Source organism: Euwallacea fornicatus, chromosome 8, assembly GCF_040115645.1.
Source record: "Euwallacea fornicatus isolate EFF26 chromosome 8, ASM4011564v1, whole genome shotgun sequence".
NCBI classification, from domain to species: Eukaryota; Metazoa; Arthropoda; class Insecta; order Coleoptera; family Curculionidae; genus Euwallacea; species Euwallacea fornicatus.
In genome coordinates, this window is record NC_089548.1 from 3,281,900 (window position 1) to 3,299,752 (window position 17,853).

The following is a 17,853-nucleotide window of genomic DNA, read 5'->3' on the forward strand; positions in this document are numbered from 1 at the left end:
TTTATTAGACATTTTTGACTCAAAATCAGTCGAGGATTACGCCTTTAATTTTTTTACACGTGGTTAGGAAACATCCTGTATATAGCGTTATCCGAGTCTTACCGAGATATAAAAAAAAATTAACCTGTTTTTATCGATGCTGATAACTTCAATTTCTGTCTGTTGCGGGTTATGTATGTAGGGTTACGTAACTAACCCTGCGCTTTAGTTTCGTGTCTAGTCATTTTGTAAATATGCGTTAAGTGTAAGTTCGATAAGGGTTAGGCAGTAGTAATTACTTTTAAGTTAGAAATACCCCTTGAGGCACGGCACTGGTAGGCATTGGCTGGAGCAGGAGAATTTCCCATGCCATGTCTTGTCGATGTTGGAAATCCCCGCAATAAACCTGGTCAGCATTGGAGCTGCATATAGTGAGCTTTGTCGGTGCTGGAATTGCCCGCAATAGACCTTGTCGGTCTCACAGCTGCAGTTCCAATTCCCGGTTAAGACGGCACGGTTTGATGCGGAAATGGTGCAGATGGCACCCTGGTCAAGGTACACCCATGGTCTATCACCATGGGTGTTGGTACTTAAGGATGGACAAGGCATGGAGGGCTCTCTTTTTCTTGCCCTTGTTTTTGGGATACGGTCGGTCATTGTAACGTAGTCGTCGTGTCCGCGCTCATTACATTCATTAGTCTGTATATTCCGTATTAATAAACGAAAGCTTGTATACCTTCTCTCTGACCTGTGATTTCATTACAAAGATATAACCAACATCATATATCTTAAGTGGCATCAAAAACACCCGATGCTACATGTATCTCTGCTAAATTCCTCAGTTAACCGCCGGTCTTCGTAGTAACAGATCGCCTTTGTGCAAAAAATGTTCATGTGATAACAGCCAAATTAATATTCAACATCACCTGTTGCGAATGATCATACGAATCTCGTCTACGTTATAAATTTGACGTTTTCATATCTCTCAAATCTTGGGATTTTTCCCTGGCAAATCGCAAATGTTGGCTCGGCCGGGTCTCTTTGTCTTCAATCGCTCGTCACTGCTTTGCAACATCGAAATTTTCTTTAATTTATTTGTTCTTCTCAGTCATTGTGGACTTTCCCGCAGCATCCCACTTTTGAAAATATTGTCTGCACTTGGGGTTAAGGCTCCCTGGGTGATACAACAAAGACCCTCCCTCCTTCTTCGTATCTTTCCAACTCCACAGCGTTATCAACTTTAACACTTTTCTTGGTGTATAGGAAAATATAAATAATACGACACCGAATCTTTCACAAAAGAGGTGGTCGTCCCCATCGAGGGTTGAATTATTCGAGTAAGGAAACTGCCCAAAGAACTTGCTGGAGAGCCTCCAGAGCTTGTAATGGGACCTAAAGGAACATTTGATTTATGAATTATCATTTCCGCAAATCGCTTTATGGTTTCCCCTGCGGGGATCTTCAATATCAGGTGGAGGTCGTACGTTCGGAATTGAAATTGAGAAGCCTCGGCCTACCTTCTCCGTGGGATCAGGACATTTGGGGGAACGAACCGTTAGACAAACGATGAAGAATTCACGATTTAGAAGCTCTCAAGCATCGAAAAAAGAGTCCCAAAAAAGTAACAAATCAACTTTATACTGACCCTTTTTTGCTGCCAAATTCAATACTTAAATTCTAAAATTTCGCTCTCCCTTGGTTAATTTGAGCACTGAAGGTGACGAGTTCAAGTTTCAACCTCCAACTTCCTTTGATGAAAAGTAGTTGCGACTAAATTATTTCTATTTTAATGGCGTCACCGTGAATTTATATCCGAATTTATAATTTGAGCTTTTAAACCTTAAAACCTATTTCGCAGTGTGGCTTATGTTTGAAATTCGTGAATAAATTGAACGTTCAAAGCTCCAACGTTTATGTGCATATTGATTTTAGTCCAGGTTAGTTCAGTTGCCCTAAAAACTTTCCGTACGGCCGTGTTATTTAAAACTTCTTTTACACGGCTGTTATAAAGAGTCAATGGCAGGAGGTAAATAGAAATGTGTAAATCGTGCATTGACGTTTGATTTATTGCTTTTTTAGTTACATTTGACCTATTTTCGGCCACTTTTTTGTGGTTTTGTTAATGAAACATCCTTTAAAAGGGAGTGAGTAAACCATATCCCCCACACAAAGAAAGGGCACTAAACGATAGTAACGGAATTTATTTATTTGAAAAATTTTTTAGGGCCATTTCTAAGGTTTATTATTAAGTTGCGAAATAAGTATTTCAAGGCCCGAATCGTAAAGACACGTAATATATTGGAGCCATTGAATGGCAAACTGCATAAACTTCCCACCATTCGAAATCTAACGACTGAATGGTTTCGCTTTGAGATGAATAAACAGCGTGTTACGTGCAAAATTGCAACTCAGCACTTTTTCGTCTTATATATTTTTTATTGAATTTGATTATTAAAGACTGTGTTCTTCGCTCTGAGGAATCAGCAAGGGCAGGAAAGTGCATTCGCTGTGTTATAAAATCTAGAACTACGAAATTTTAATGACTTATTTGGTGCGAAGTTAGGTGAAACGAAGCAAATTTTTGATTAGAGGAGCCTCCACTAGTTTCCAGGTGGCAAATGCCAACACGTATCCGATGAGAGAAGAAGAGCGAACGCAACGTGAAAAGGGGCGAAGTGCGTGGAACACGCATTAACTCACGAGCACAGAAGCAATTAATATTTGCTATTATCATCGATGATGTTGAAACGATGGCTGAAATGGTCGATGAAGAATTGGCTCGTACAAGTTTGAACGTGACACCCTGCAGTGCCCGTTGAGGGGATTCAAACTTAATAATTCGCAACTCAGGGTCCACCGGTAGGTTCTGATCTCCGGTCGGATTCTTCGCAGAAGCCACTCTTCCGCTACTCAATATGCCATTTTGCTGAAAAACGAAACTTATCGAGGTAATGAGGGCCTGCGCTCACATTGATATGGACGAGTCCAGCAAGATGCAGCCCTACCTGATCCGCTCTTGCGCTGGTTTGAACGAGCCCCTGTTCTCATAAATCCCTTCTGATCGCTCACAGGCGCATTCTGGCCCGAGCCTCATCAAATGGCCGTACTGGGTGGTCGGGGACCCGCGTGTGGACACGGGAAATTTCGAGTTTCCCTGGCTGCTCACGTTCTCCTCAGAAAATTTCTCCGGTGATTGGCTCGCCAGCAGCACCGCGAGCGGTACCGTGTCCGATGAAGCTACATTTTCTGTACATTCGTATCTTCTAATTTATTCCAAGAATAATTTATTGCCGTGAAGGAAAACCTCACGTTTCCTGTCGTTCAGTTCTTTCTGGAGTTTTTTTTTAATTTTACAACCGGGCCATAATTTAGTTGACCATCGACGTTTTCTTAAATTTATGTATCGGTTCTTGCCATTTCACAATGCCGCTTCCCCTTCCTTGAAGACATTGTGATAAGACAACTAGAGTGACGATCCTCTGGGTATTTGGTGTCCAGATGTGACCAGAAACTCGGGTAGCAGTCAGGTTAGTTGGTGGGAGTAAGAAGCGAGCCCGGAGCAGTCCCAAAAGCACGAACCGATATGAGACAGGCCTCGCTCCGCTTGCTCTTCCTTCCTCCGTTCTTCTATTTTAGTTAATAGACGCACACTTATAGCTCTTATTTCTTGAACCGTGATGCCTTTCGTAGATATAACCACCACCACATATCTTCACTAGTATTGGAATTTGATATCCCATTGAATTCCGATACTCCATTGCGTAGGGCTTAACTAGTGGCGGGCAAAATCGGACAACCTTTTCCCGGGAACCAAATTGAGGAATTCTGCGCTTTTTCCTCTAACGCTTTATTTGAGTATCTGTGACGGTGACTCGTTGAAACAACTCACTGTTTTACTTTTAAAACATTTACCTCTATTTCCCTATTTTCAGTCATCAAAATTTGCTTCCTAAATTCCTCCAAATGTTCGTTTTCAACTTACATTTGACTTACGACTATGGATCACACTGAAAAGGTCAAATGAACGTCCTGGTTAGCATGTCAATTAAGCACCAACCGAACTGACCGTTGTGATGTGGAGGGTGGAATTCAGACCTAATCGGTCGTTGCGGAATTCATCGGTACGAATAAAAAACTTCTAAGATTCAAATCGCTAAGACTGATTTTCTGTAACGAACTACAAATAAATCATAGCAGATTTTTACACAGTCATTTAAAATGTAACTCTCAGTAACTCCACGTTTATCACGCTCTAAAATTTAAATATTATGTTAACTAAATTCACGCAACCGCGCCCTTGGAACATGCAAAATAATGCGATATAATACTGATTCTTACCGCGTTTCCAAGTTCGTAAGACGAGTCAGTTAAAAATTTGGTTAAAAACTGTTTTTTTTTGTTTTTTTTTTATAAAAAAAACACCACGTGACGCCACTGACCAATTAATAGCCCCATATAGAGATAAAACAATTGCTATTAGAGGAATTTGTATTTCGTTCACGTAAAGTTTTAAACTCATTACCGGGATATTTGAAAACTTCCACCGTAATATCGCGAAGTATCGAAGAAAAAAGTTTAACGAAGTTTTGGCGAAATGAAGGTCAATTACCATTAAGGCCAAAAAGTCCATTTTAGAATAAAATACTGGCTCTGGGACGCTCTGAAGTGCCAAATTCGATGTAATTTACGACTTCGGAGTCGTGAAGTGTCTTTAATATATATTCTGCTTGAGAAAAACGTATGATGTACTAAGAAAATTTTCCCTTTTGACTTGCCTCATGAAAAATTGAGCGCAAAGTGAGCGTTATAGGTCAGGTGAGGAGACACGGTAAATCTAACTGAGCGTGAAAAATTCTAGACAGGAAAATCTTTTATTTTAACTCCTATTCTCGGGTGAATAATATGATTTCTGAAAGTTATATTTTAAATATGCGTGAAGTACATTTTTCTATAATAATATTTTTCCCTGCCAGTGGCGAGAAGATGCCGTAAATACAGGATAACATGAGCAACTTTCTGAAATAACTTCCAGGCTTTTGCGTCTCATCTAATGTATCACTAGAGAATTTAAGATAGAATAGCTTTACGGACCAATACTAAATTCTACTTATATACTCTATTCTACCGCTTATAAAAACCAAATCCAGGGATTCTACCAAGATCGCTCTGACGGTGTACGTCTAACGTTCTAAAACTTAGGTGGTCCTGAATGATTGGTCCAGATGCTTCCTAGAAAGCAGATCGATTTGTTGAGGGATTTGTCAATGAGGTTGAAATTTGCCCTGAGCTTGACTAAAATCGACGATCTTTGACACTTTTTGGTTCTCTAGAATCGCAAAATACACTGCCATCCACGATTCCTTCACGGGGCCTTAAACTGTTGCACTGACTTAGAAAGTGACACTTTCCTCTTTCCAATCTTCATCTCCTGTCGGCTTGATTGGTAAAACCATCGATGGTTCTCTCTTGTTTGAAGTCGATCTGAAAATGAGAATGTTGAGGAAATTTAATCCCAGAATCTGCTTCTGAGAAACATTGGCGATAGTCGACTATTAGAAAATCTCAACGATAGAGGAGGGTCTACTAAGGTATCGATCGTTCAGCAACTTGCTGCTTAACGTTTATAAAAGGAAATGGGTCGAAGTGGAAGAGGAATATTTTTGCCGGATCGAAAATTATAGGAGCAGTGTCCACTAAGGTTAAGTTTAAGGTTAGTTACAGTTAGTTCGATCTGAACAACGTTAGCGACAAAAGTGGAGCCATTTTTCTGTTGTGTTGTGTTATTTTTTGTCGGTTGACTAACTTATTCTCAACAATAGTCTCCTTGTGTGGCTAAAGATCTTAGCTAGGTGCGACTAGCGTCCACCGCCCGCCAGCCTCAACAATATTTATGCCGTTTCTTGCTGCCAGCGTGTTGTTCTCAAAGTTCATAGTGACTAGTCACTAGAGTCTTAAAAGCCTCGAAATCTCGAAGATACACTTTCGCCATGGAAGTTAGAGAATATTAACTACGTTTCTATATTTCTCCGAATAAACTTTGCAGCACTTGGGTAGAATTTACTCGCAATATTTCATATTTTCGTAATTTCACCAGCTTCGTTTAATTTACTTCATTGTCTCATCCTATTTACTTGAAAGCTTGAATACCTTGAACGTATACCTTGACACCTTCAAGCATGACTGGATCTGTGTTTATATAAACTTTTCATGTTAGAATCACTCGAAGCGTCACCCCTTTAGATTTGGCTACGTATATTAAATGACACCTTGTATATTTTGATCAAGAACAGCTTAAGGTTGCGGATATTGAGAGATTTTTAAGTATCTTTACGTCATAGACTCAAAGCCGTTTTCTCTTTACTGGTTATCGTTAGTATAGTAAACAGCATTAAAAGAACATCCAGAAGTCCTCATTATTCATTGACAAAACCCCCTGGCAATATTCCCCGTTATTTAATAAATCATTTAGCTTCTTTATTTAACTTTACCCAACTTCACTATGCACCAAGTACTGTTTGTGGAAAATGTCCTGGTTTAACAAGCTTTGAATTTTTCATGTAACTTTTAATTATCGTGAAATTCTTTTATAGGAGAATGGAAGCTAATTTCTGTTTACGTTCCAAGATTTATCATGTTCTATTTTAAATCAAGTCTAGAAAATTTGGGCTCAAGAGGGGGATTCAACACCATCGCGCTGGAGTTGATTTCATAATTGCGAGTAGTATTGAGTCCTCAAATTTTCATTATTTTGTGCATAAATTATGTGTCCTCAAAGGCATTTTCCCCTTGCAGTCGATAATTGCATGACAAAGCACAGATATAGTGGCACCGGCACCAGAGTAGTGTGCATTTCTATTCACTTCATAGAGAAGATCGTCTACGAAGTCTTTTCTTCAGTTGCTGCATTATACTTTTAACGGTGAGACCGATATATTGTTTGTAACCCCTTCTTTTTGTTGTAGGGAATTATACATCATTTCGTTATTTTTCATGAATATTTTATTGATAACGAGTCGCTACTGCACTTATTGCATCATACCAAATTTACAAGTTGGATAGAGCAAAAGGGGATATAGACGGAAATCCAGATGATGTCCAGATAAGCATAATAAAGAGTAATATTTTTCAGTCAATAAAGGAAGGAAGAAGGTCTGATTGACTAGTCAACGAAGTTAATCGTTACCAGAAAATCACCCTGTATACACAAAACGTCCGTTTACGGAGCTCGACCACGGGAATCTCGATAACCAAAAAGTATAGGAGATGAGGTTAAATTGGGGAAAAGTTGCAGAATTTGGGGTTCAAAAGCATGGCACTTTAAAATTGGAAAATCTCTAATAATTTCCGAAAGCATTCAGAAAAAAATCAAATTTTGAGAAAACGTTTCTAGTTTCCCTTCAGCGTATTCAGCGATTTAGTTTAAAATGATACGATCGACCTGGCGTCATTATGGTCACCGAAATCCCGCTGATTGAACTCCAGAAACGAGCACTCAGTAGGTACCATCAAAAATCGAATTCATTTTCTATTGTAAAACACCACCATATCCATCATTGCAATATCGAACCTTCTGAGAAAACTCTGATAAAACTGATCATACGAGCCGTTCGCATTGATGAGTTTTATACCGACAATTTATTATGTAATGTCGCAACTTTATGTACTTTGTTATGTAACCTGGCGACGTGGTTCAAACGAAATTACGCTGGAACACTTACAATTTTTGAAATTTAAAGTGCTTTAATAAACAGTCCAATATCTGACATACCACCAACGGAATGCTCTTTAAATTAAATACCTTTCAGGAATTTAATGTTAGACGTTTTAATGATTATTCTGTGATGTCCTGAAATTTTTAATGAAATTTAGTGCATTTTACATGTAAGTCGTAGTGGTCCCTAGATGTGCTTTACGTCACAGAGCAAAAGATTTCGAAAAAAATGTTCAAGGCGAAATTACGTTTTTTTTTTTATAGAAAGAGCCGTTTTTAGGTGCATAAATTACAAATGCTGACTGTTCTAATTCAGAGCTTAGAACTAAAAAAAAAAAAGTTTTCTTAGCCAAATCTGGATTGAGAATGAAGAATTTGTTTCACACTCAGAGAACTAGTAAAAGTAGATAATCGAAACGAGAAAAATCTGATAATTAACAAAAGAAAAATGAAGAAGGGACACACTTGTTTAAAAAGTATGAAGAAAAACGCTTAAACGTACAAAAACCAATAATTTCTATCGATGTTAGTTTGACGATTTAATAGATCTCACGTTTGAATACGTAGTTCCAGACTCATCCAATTGTTCTTATTTCACACCGTGTTACCTCTCGTTGAATCATCGTGAATTAATGGCACAATTACACCCTGAGGAAATATAACTGCAACCCTTATTTAGAAAACTTTGATTGCGCTCTCGGACTATTACAGATTTGTACCCATTAATTAGAAAAATGAACCTCGGCCAGTAGGGCTCATTTTCCAACTTATTTCACTTAATAAAATTGTTTTATAAAAATGGTAACTAGAACAGCATGAGTAAATGACGCACACATTTTTCAAAAATATTGCACTTTTTAGTAAGTATAAAGTTGATTTAATTAGCTCAAAATTTCAAGTGGTTTTGCAGGGAGAAACTCAATCACAAATTACCTTTTTTGAATTTCTAGACCATTTCACTTCATAGTCACAGTTTCTCTGAATCCATCCAAGAGTTAGGTAGTTATTTTCCTGCCATTGAATTGGACTATTTTGAGGCAAAATTTGAAAAATGCCGCATCCCGAGTGGCCAGATAACTTTCATACAAGTGATTTAACGGTTTTGTTGTTCACAAAAACTATGTATATGCATTCAATATTTCAAGAATTCTGCTTCAATACACTTTTATACCTCAGAATTGAATTGGTGTAAATGCATGCGAGAAGACTGCACCAAGTGACGACCAAATAACTTTTTTTCACCCCCACAGATCTTGCTTGCCAAGCCAAAAGTGCACCGAAATGGTATAATTTTTTTTTTTTTTATCTTACACTGTTTATGCAGATTTTTTAAATCGAAAATGATGTATAATTCTGAACCGTTTTGTGTCCAGCCAAGTTCATTTTTTATCTTAAAATAGCCTGAATATATCGAGGGACAGGGGAGAGGGAGAGGTAATGCATAATCTTATTCATAAGCATAATTTCGTGTGAATTACACCAAAAGCTATTTAGGAGAAACGTTTTATTCCTCATTCCCTTCCACTTGCTTAGGAAATGCAAATTAATGTAATACAGCCAATAAGAGGGTTACCTGAGTGCCATTTTATTTCACTCCCTAAAGACCATTCTGACAAGTTTAGCACGACCGGCACTGAAGTGTCACTGAATCACTACTTGCTTACATCGAGAGCATTTTAAGCAGTCTTAAGGGAGATAACCGGAAGCTCTAACAATTTTTATTTCAAGGCGATAAAAGAAGGAGTTCGGATTTGACTACTTCTTCTAAAGATGATAAAAAATGAACTTTCCATGTTTTCTGTGCGTGAACATCATCTATAATACATATGATTTAAACCGCAGTAATTTCAGCTCCTGAAAACATGTCTTCATCATTCTCGGATGATATCGGTACGATACTGCTTAAAAACCCATTGGTCGACGCAGTAAACGGCCAAGATGCCCATGCCGGATATGACCACATTTCCAATAACATCCTGAAGAATGACAAGCCGAAGAGTCACAGGACTTTCCATTTGTATCCGGAAGAAGAAGATGACGAAGGACCTTCAAGTACGTATTGTTCATTTTCTATTTCATTCTTCCTGCAAAATCGCTTAAAGTGTTGATTTAAGTAGTGTTAAAAAAAGACTTTCATGACAGTGAAATTGGAACTTTTATATAGGCAACAAAATGCATGTTTACATTAGCTCTAGCAATTAGAGGTTTTTTTAGACCTATATTTAGGTAGATTAACTTGAAGGGGGAATAAAAGGGGAGTTTGTTTTACGTTTAAATGTATCAGCAAAAAATCAAAGTTCCTTCGTTGTATTTTTAAAATCGATCAATTATATTCGGCGTGACCTCAAGTAATACAGACGTTAATGGTGTGACGCTAATTTGACGGTAACCTTGCACTGTAAAATTGATTCGGTCAGGTGTTTTACCTTTAAATTGTCCCCATTTTTTACTGAAATGATACCACCAGACTGCTTAATTTAAACAAACGTTCGCATCGGTATCTTTACCACGTTAATATGCGTACCCCACCCCAAATCCACAAATTTTAATGGGCTCGCACCCTCACTCCCTCACTCCCAATCCCAGCTTCCCACTCCACCAGCCCGGTATCCATGCGGGCACATACTTAATTATGTCGCTACATCCAATGACAGAATATACTTTATTGTTGCTGTCATTATTCTTGTCTGTTTTTACTGTTTATGTTGTTGTTCCAAACATATTCTAACCCACAGCATCACGATACTCAATAACAAAAAGGACTATTGTTAAGTTGGAGCTTATATCGCAATTAACATGGTTTTTTGTGGAAATTAAAATGTTCTCATGGGTAAAGTTGTCAGGACTTTGATATAGTGGTCCTTAAGGTGGACGAGGGCAAGAAATGACATCATTGACTTTTACTAAGACAGTTAATCAGAAATGTTGTTAAGAATTTGGATAAAAGTCGCTGAGCTCTCAGATTGTCCTTAATTTTTTTTGTAATTTTAACATAGTAAGGAAAAAGTCCAAATCAAGTAAAGTACTTTCCGGAACTGCGACTAACTTTTTTGTTTTTTCCTAGAGAAGGAGAGCCCTCAAAGGTACCCAACCTGGTGTTCTGGCGTTTGAGTTATATGGTATTCATCATCTACTCACCAAAAACCTCTCCTCTGTGCCGTTCTTTCGTGTGGGAGCGCCTTTCGGCATATCTTCAAGCGGCGATGATATTGTTACCTTTTTCTTGTTCTCTTCTCCTTTAATTTACGCCTCTTTCTCTTTATCCTCTCTATTTGAGTTCGTGTCTACATTCCAATCTTTCATTCATCGTTATTCTTTCGTCCGAATTATTTTTGGTAAGAATCTCGTCAACATATGTACTAATTTTATCCCTTGTTTTGATGCTCTTCAGCTTCTCTTCCGCCATTTATCGTTCTTGCCAATTGTTTGTTCAATTTATCCCTCTTGTTTTGCCATTTTATGCACTGAAATGTTGTGCGTTCCATCCATCAACAACTGCGTTAAAAATTATTCCGTCTCGCCGTGATTTCTTCCACACCATTCTCTCTCACCTTCAGAATTGATTTTCTTGTCTGGTTCCGTAGATACCGTTTGGTATGCCGAGCACACCCTCAGTAACGCCTCCCTTTGGATTTTCTTGAACTAATTCCTATATATTTTATATTTCATAATTTTCCTCATTAGGCTCCATACCGTACTGATAAATGCAGCGCCCCTACCAAGATTTCTCCTATGGTTGACTTTAATGCCGACCAATTGGGCAATATGGCATTTGTCACCTTAGTTGTGTTTTCCTCTGGATGTTATTATACAATTATTATATTATTATATGATATGATATTATATTATTGTTATTATGTGACCCCGATCTAACTAGAGCTAACCTGAAGTGCCATATCTGGTGTAAAACCGACATCTGTATCTCTAATTCATCTTTTCCAGGTAACGCGATCGATCCAGAAAAAGAAAGACTGGTTTTCCAAAGCACTTGTCACAGCGCCATGGATAGCTGTAACAATAACCACCACTGTCGAAAGTTGCTAACGCCGATTTTAACTCACTGCGACATTTCCCGTTGCAACAGAAACTCGTGTATGGAGGCACTTCAGGCGTTTTATGGAAAACCGGATTTTTCCTGGAACGTGGAGATCGCTTTTTGTTTGTGCAAGTAGGTATTTTCCGGAGACACGGGCCACATATAGAAATGGCATTTTTTGCGATCATTAGGGACTGAAAATACAGTTTTCCCTTCGACCGATTTAACTGGAGATTTTTGCATATTATAAACGCTCCACTAGAATCATGGCTGTAAATCCTAAACCATCTCATAGAGCAAGGGATAAAGCATTAATTAGATTTCACCTCTAAACTTCGCAATTCACGACAAGCTTAGCGGAGCTTAATAACTAACTATTCTACACTTGTAGCACATCCTGTAGCAATCTAATTAGTAATGTATTCTTCAGGAAAACGGAGAATAAGCATGACGCATGCTTAATGGCTCAGGAGAAATTGCATCCGGTATGTGCACAGCGCATTGAAGAATCGCCCCAACCTACCTGCCTGCATTTGGCTGAAGTGTGCAAAGAGAGCAAACCGTGCAGGTAAGGGCTATTTACCACCCCGCTTTGATGACGTCGAGACACATTGATTTGAGGTTTTTCAAGGGTTTTTAACCGACGTAGAAGCATTGGTATCAGTGAGTGTTGTAAATTAAAAAATTCGGTTATTACTCTCTCTCTCTCTGATGTAAGCTAGTTGATAGGTAGCGCGACCTGTGTGATGCTCAGCCACAAAAAGTGGGCCTAACTTTTTTTTCTAGTGCTAATGACGTCAATACTTTTAAGAATTCCGCGCCTCTGAACTCTTTTACATTAAAAACATATTCTGCAAGAAACAACTCGTATTTCTATCGAGTTTCCGGCCGCCAGCGTATATAGTGGATCTTAGATATCTATACATTTTCTACCACACTTCAGACTCTTTTTCCTTTTGGATTTTCTCTATCCTTCTTTTTTCTATTCTCTTTTTCTCTCTTCTTCGTTTTTTAATTCGTTGTCATTTACCAACAGATATAAAATTACTTTCTCCTTATAGAACCTCGGATGATATTGCCTGATCGTTACAAAATATTGGATTTAGTCGAAACGTTTTTGGTACAACTTAGCAGCGAAAGCTTTCCTCAGCTTCTTGGACTCTCTGAGACTGGTGATTTGTTTATGATCAAAGTTGCAGATACTGGTTCAAAAATACCGATGGGCGCTTTTTTCCTTTGTTTTTATTGATAACTTTCTCGACATTAACCATAACTTCCATAAAAACATTGTTGAGTTTCATAAAGCATTCTTGAAAAGTTGAGTGGTGTGTTTGATGTTTCGTTAATGGGCAATTCAAACGTTGAATCAAAGTGTTCTCTATCGGCAGAGTGTTTTAAATATGCTTTATCCACGTTCAAAGCAGGGGCACTCGCGAATTTTAGTGATTTAGTGAATTGAATGGGAATTTGCAGGAAAAGTTCTGAAAGCACTTGTAATTTGAATCATGAAAAATCTAACATGGAGAAAGTAGATTTAAGACACTCTCCGTACAGAAAACACTTTGATTTAATGTTCGAATTGCCCGATAGAGCGGACCATTCAACTTTATAAGAAGTCTGAATGGGACTGTAGAATTTCTTTATCCAGAGTTCATTCAGAGTTAACTACAACACTCAATCTACTATGCGCGTTTACCACTAATATAACGGTTTTTTCTTATCAACAAATACTGAAATTATAAACTTGTTATATAAGCTGAAGAATATTCTTTCAAAGCTTAAGATACATTTGGGTTGAGCTAGGATGAAACTGGAGTACTACGAGCAGTCATGCGCGGTAGATAGCGTGACCAAAAAGTGCGCAGGCTCACCGACTGAATGCCGAAAAGCAATATTAGCTATCTTAGGCACGGATCTTCGAACTACATGTGCCTGCAAAGGAACTGACTTAAGTGAATTATATGAATGTCTTGGATGGCAGAGATTACTTTGGGTCAATCCTTGCGTTGGTGAGTATTGTGCCTAATATTGCAGCTGTATACAGATGTACATTGCTTCGTCTTTAGCAATCATGTGAAATTAGTTCTAGAATACAATTAATTTCAACTTGCAATGTATATAACCAGACATTTTCATTAAACAATGTATTATCTTCTAAATACTTTTCCCTGTTATAGTTGAGGCCCAGAAACATTTTCACATGAAGAAAGCAGCCGAACAAAGCAGACTCTCCACTCACACTCCAATTCGAACAACGTCAACCACAACTACCACTACCACCACCACCACTACTACCACCCCAAGCACTACCACGCCCGCCCACCTGACGGCTGTTAAATCAATTACAGAAGCACCGCTTAAAGTATCTACAGAACTCCTACCTCCTCCGCAAGCCTTCGTGCCTACTTCTACTACCACCACCACCAGGATGACTACCACGACTGAGAGGAAGATTACGACAAAGAGAACTCGTGCTACCACCACAACCACGACGGCACCACCAAGTAAGTTTAACCAAAAATTTACGTGGTAATGGAAAGTGAGTTTTTTTAATTTAACTTTTTCTAGATTTAAGAATTTATGAGAAATATCGATAATTCCTTGCTTTTCTTCCGCGCTTTATACTGACGGGTAATAATTTATTCCAGGATCGTGCATAGTTCAGAGGCCACAATTTCCTGATCAGTTCATAAGGGAAGGCAGCTTCAAGAGGGTGAGTGTGGTATAATTTTTTTAACAAGTTTACTTCGTATATTAAGAAATAGTGGGTCAGACTGCTCTTAAGATGTTTAACACACTGAATGTGATAGCAGACACCAGTGTCTGCTAATATTTTGTCCTTCCAGACCTCCCGGACTCAAGCGGTAAGTGTAAACTCGTTGGGTTATTTCCCGGGATCTAATCCAGTATGGTCTGTGTTTGGGCTGAGCAAGAAAAATCTTCCAGAAACATAATTCTTATGATGGTTTTTATGATGAATTTTCTTATTCATGTCATAAGGCCACAAGAGATTCGCCAGCTAAATATATAAAAGAGTTAGGGAAAGCTGACCAGTAGTTGTTCATTGCGGAAATTCGTGTCTACACGACTGAAGTAACTGCCATGTCCTTTTTACTAATTCATTTGTGGCTTTAAATGGTTTTTGCTCTGACGCTCTACTTAAAGAATCTACCGCAGGGCGACGGCGGACGCCGGTGTCTGGTAGCTCCTTTGATATAACTCTCAATTTTGGGTCTGCCGACGTATGTATCGATCCCAAATAGGATATTTTCCGCCGGTCACGTCTTTATTAAGTCTCAGAATCATGGAGGGGTGCAAATAATGAACAGGAAACATGCCAGCTCAACGACTCTAGAAGTGACGGATCTGAGGGTGTAAAACACACGGTCTACGCATTGATTGGTTTCTTGCCTTTTACGTACACAATTCCACAATACTAGGTTAAAGATCTTTTGATAAACTTGAAAAATAAACGTCGGAAATGTCTGCGTAACTGTGGAAGTGTGATTTTGTCCCCCTTCCGGTAATCTGTTTGGAAAATTTATTGGAAAGGGCTTTATCAAAAAAGCAAATTTGCAGCTATAGCGAGTTGTTAAGAATTCTTGCTCCATTGAAATTGAAAGCAACTTTTTCGTGCTGAAAAGCTGTTTACGTCAATCATTCACCCCTAACCTGGACACACACACAAAAAATATGCCCTTGGCATTTAATACTTAATTTATCATTGGCGAATAAAAGATATATCGCATACCGAATCAATAACTTATTTGTACTAGAATTATTCAATTTATAAAATGCAATGCATGGAATAGTTTCTGTAATGGGTATAATGCGTTCTCTAAAAATACAATTTATCCTACCGCCAGGGCATTGTTGCTAATGACTAAATCAATACTGAAAAGCTATACTTATGCCCACTAAATCTAAAATGTAAATGCAGCAGGTATAAAAAAGGCTCTGTATAGATTGCATTGAAAAGCCAAGTTTCACAAAAGTGTTTCCATCAATTTACTACATTCCTAGAACGTGGTTGAATGCTTTATAAATGCACTTAATGCTTCCATAAGGAGAACGATTGCTTGCAATATTTAATCACAATCTCATGTTTGACTTCATGACATACTGTTTATGTACGTGCGAAGGTATAATTTATTCCTACTTATTAAAAATCTCGGTGAGACACGGGAAGCGAACGTTTCCCCCTATATCAATAATGGACGGTAACAGTGGAAGCGGAACTTGACAAATGAGTGTGGATAGAAATTCACCACAAGCCCAATAAAATATTATCTAAATTTCCAACCCCACTCGTCTATCAGATTTAGGCACTGTCACTTTCCATTATTTTTAACGACAAAAAAAGTGCGCTTTCCATGGCGAATCGGCACTGATAAGTTCGAGCAACAAGCAGGTTGGGGCAAAGCAATTTCATGTGGATCTGCTCAGAGCATCATGTTCTATACACATGAAATTTCTCTTGTTTATTAATCTTTTGTTGCTGCTGATTACTTCAAAATTGCGTTGGATACTCCGTTGGTTTTATCGTAATTCAAAAACTTTTCGAATAAGTAAAAAGAAACATTACAGCACAAATTAGTGCGAATCCAGCGTTTTTCGAAATTAACAATGAAAGAAGAACTTGATTTTTTTTCATGTACATTGCCGGTTCTAAGTTGGAAGTTGTGTTCTGTAGAGCTTTACTGTTACTGGATTAAAATTATTATTTATCAAAATGAACTAGAACTCTGACAGAGCTTATAATAAAGTAATACGTTAGTGATGTATCACAGTGCTATTTACCAGAATGATTGATAAGGTTTGTATCCTGCAATTTGACTTTTTTCGCCTCGCTTCTCAATTCAATATTGGGCGCAGTACGTCCCTGATTTTATATAGGTATAAGGTAATTTTCAATTTATAGAGAACCTTTCCAGCACTCAACGAAATATTAGCGTCGCACGGCTCTTTAAAGTCCAGCAATTTCCATTTTTTATTTCATTTCGTTTTGTTCTGCTGGTTTTTACTTAAAAATCGTGTTCTGTACGGTTGAGTTTTTACGGGTCTCAAATACGTGTTTTTCAATTAACCAGAGTAGGTCCCCTTGCTGTTTCGATTTTCATTGAAAACAGGGGAGTAGGTATGAGGTTTCTTGTAGAACAACTTTTTCAAATTTTTATATACGTACACCTCCTGCTAAAAGTTTGGACACACTTGGTTAGTCATGAATAATCATTTATCGATTGTGCTTACCAGCTACTAATTTATTCATTTTACGTTAACATTAAATTTTAAATAGAAAAACAAAAAACAGTCCACTTACTAGTTCGTGACTACTGGAATTGGTATGTCAAGAGTGGAAAAGGTCTCTCTTCGCTTATCACAAATTGGGGATTTACCGCTCACCTGCTATTTGGATGATCCACGTTCAAATTACTTGTGGTTGTTCACATGCACAAGAAATCTGAAAGAACATACGAATTTTCTGTCACGTGGGCTCAAGTGCAGAACACGTCGAAACCTTTCTAGAAAATTCGTGGACAAATTCTTTAACAGTCCATTTGTTTAAAGAATTTAAAATGGCAAAAAGGAATGAAATTAGTATTGAAAAGTGAAGTGTAAATTTACACGAAGAAGGATCTTCATATCGCCAAATTGCTAAAAAGGTGAAAGTTTCCCTCTAGGGTGAACAATCAACCATTGACCGATTCGATCATACGAGCAGTTTTCGCGATCGCCACCGTAGTGGACGGCCAAAAGTGAGCACCCCACAAGGAGACACTCATATTATTGTTACCAACTAAAGAAATGGGCGTTTAACAGCATTAGAAATCTGAGCAACCTTAAACAGTACCCGGCCAAACTCCGTATCGTTAACAACAGTAAACAGAAGCTGAGACAAGGGGGGTTAAAGGGGAGAATCGCTGCGAAGAAACCGTTGTTAAGATTGGCAAACAAACAAAAACGCCTTCAATGGGTCCGAGAGTATCGAAATTGGACTATTGAGAAATGGAAAAACGTGCTGTGAATGGAAGAATCAAATTTCGAAATCTTTGAAAATTGTCGGCGAATTTTCGTCAGAAGAAGTCCTTCGGAGAAAATATCTCCGCAGTGTTGGGAACCAACCGTA

At 38.2% G+C, this 17,853-nt stretch overlaps 1 protein-coding gene across 6 annotated transcripts in view; it reads left to right on the forward strand.

The window, feature by feature from the left end:
- Gfrl (Glial cell line-derived neurotrophic family receptor-like) overlaps nucleotides 1-17,853 on the forward strand; it is a 97,667-nt gene that overhangs the window by 72,349 nt on the left and 7,465 nt on the right. For 3 of the 6 annotated variants that reach the window (XM_066285077.1, XM_066285076.1, XM_066285079.1), the window contains 6 exons: nucleotides 9,542-9,742; nucleotides 11,633-11,858; nucleotides 12,157-12,294; nucleotides 13,530-13,735; nucleotides 13,904-14,230; nucleotides 14,375-14,439. In XM_066285077.1, coding sequence (XP_066141174.1) covers nucleotides 9,542-9,742; nucleotides 11,633-11,858; nucleotides 12,157-12,294; nucleotides 13,530-13,735; nucleotides 13,904-14,230; nucleotides 14,375-14,439 — 1,163 coding nt within the window. Of the gene's footprint in view, nucleotides 1-6,771; nucleotides 6,899-6,941; nucleotides 7,045-9,541; nucleotides 9,743-11,632; nucleotides 11,859-12,156; nucleotides 12,295-13,529; nucleotides 13,736-13,903; nucleotides 14,231-14,374; nucleotides 14,440-17,853 lie in introns of those variants that run through there. The other 3 variants (XM_066285078.1, XM_066285080.1, XM_066285081.1) reach the window with 3 other exon arrangements.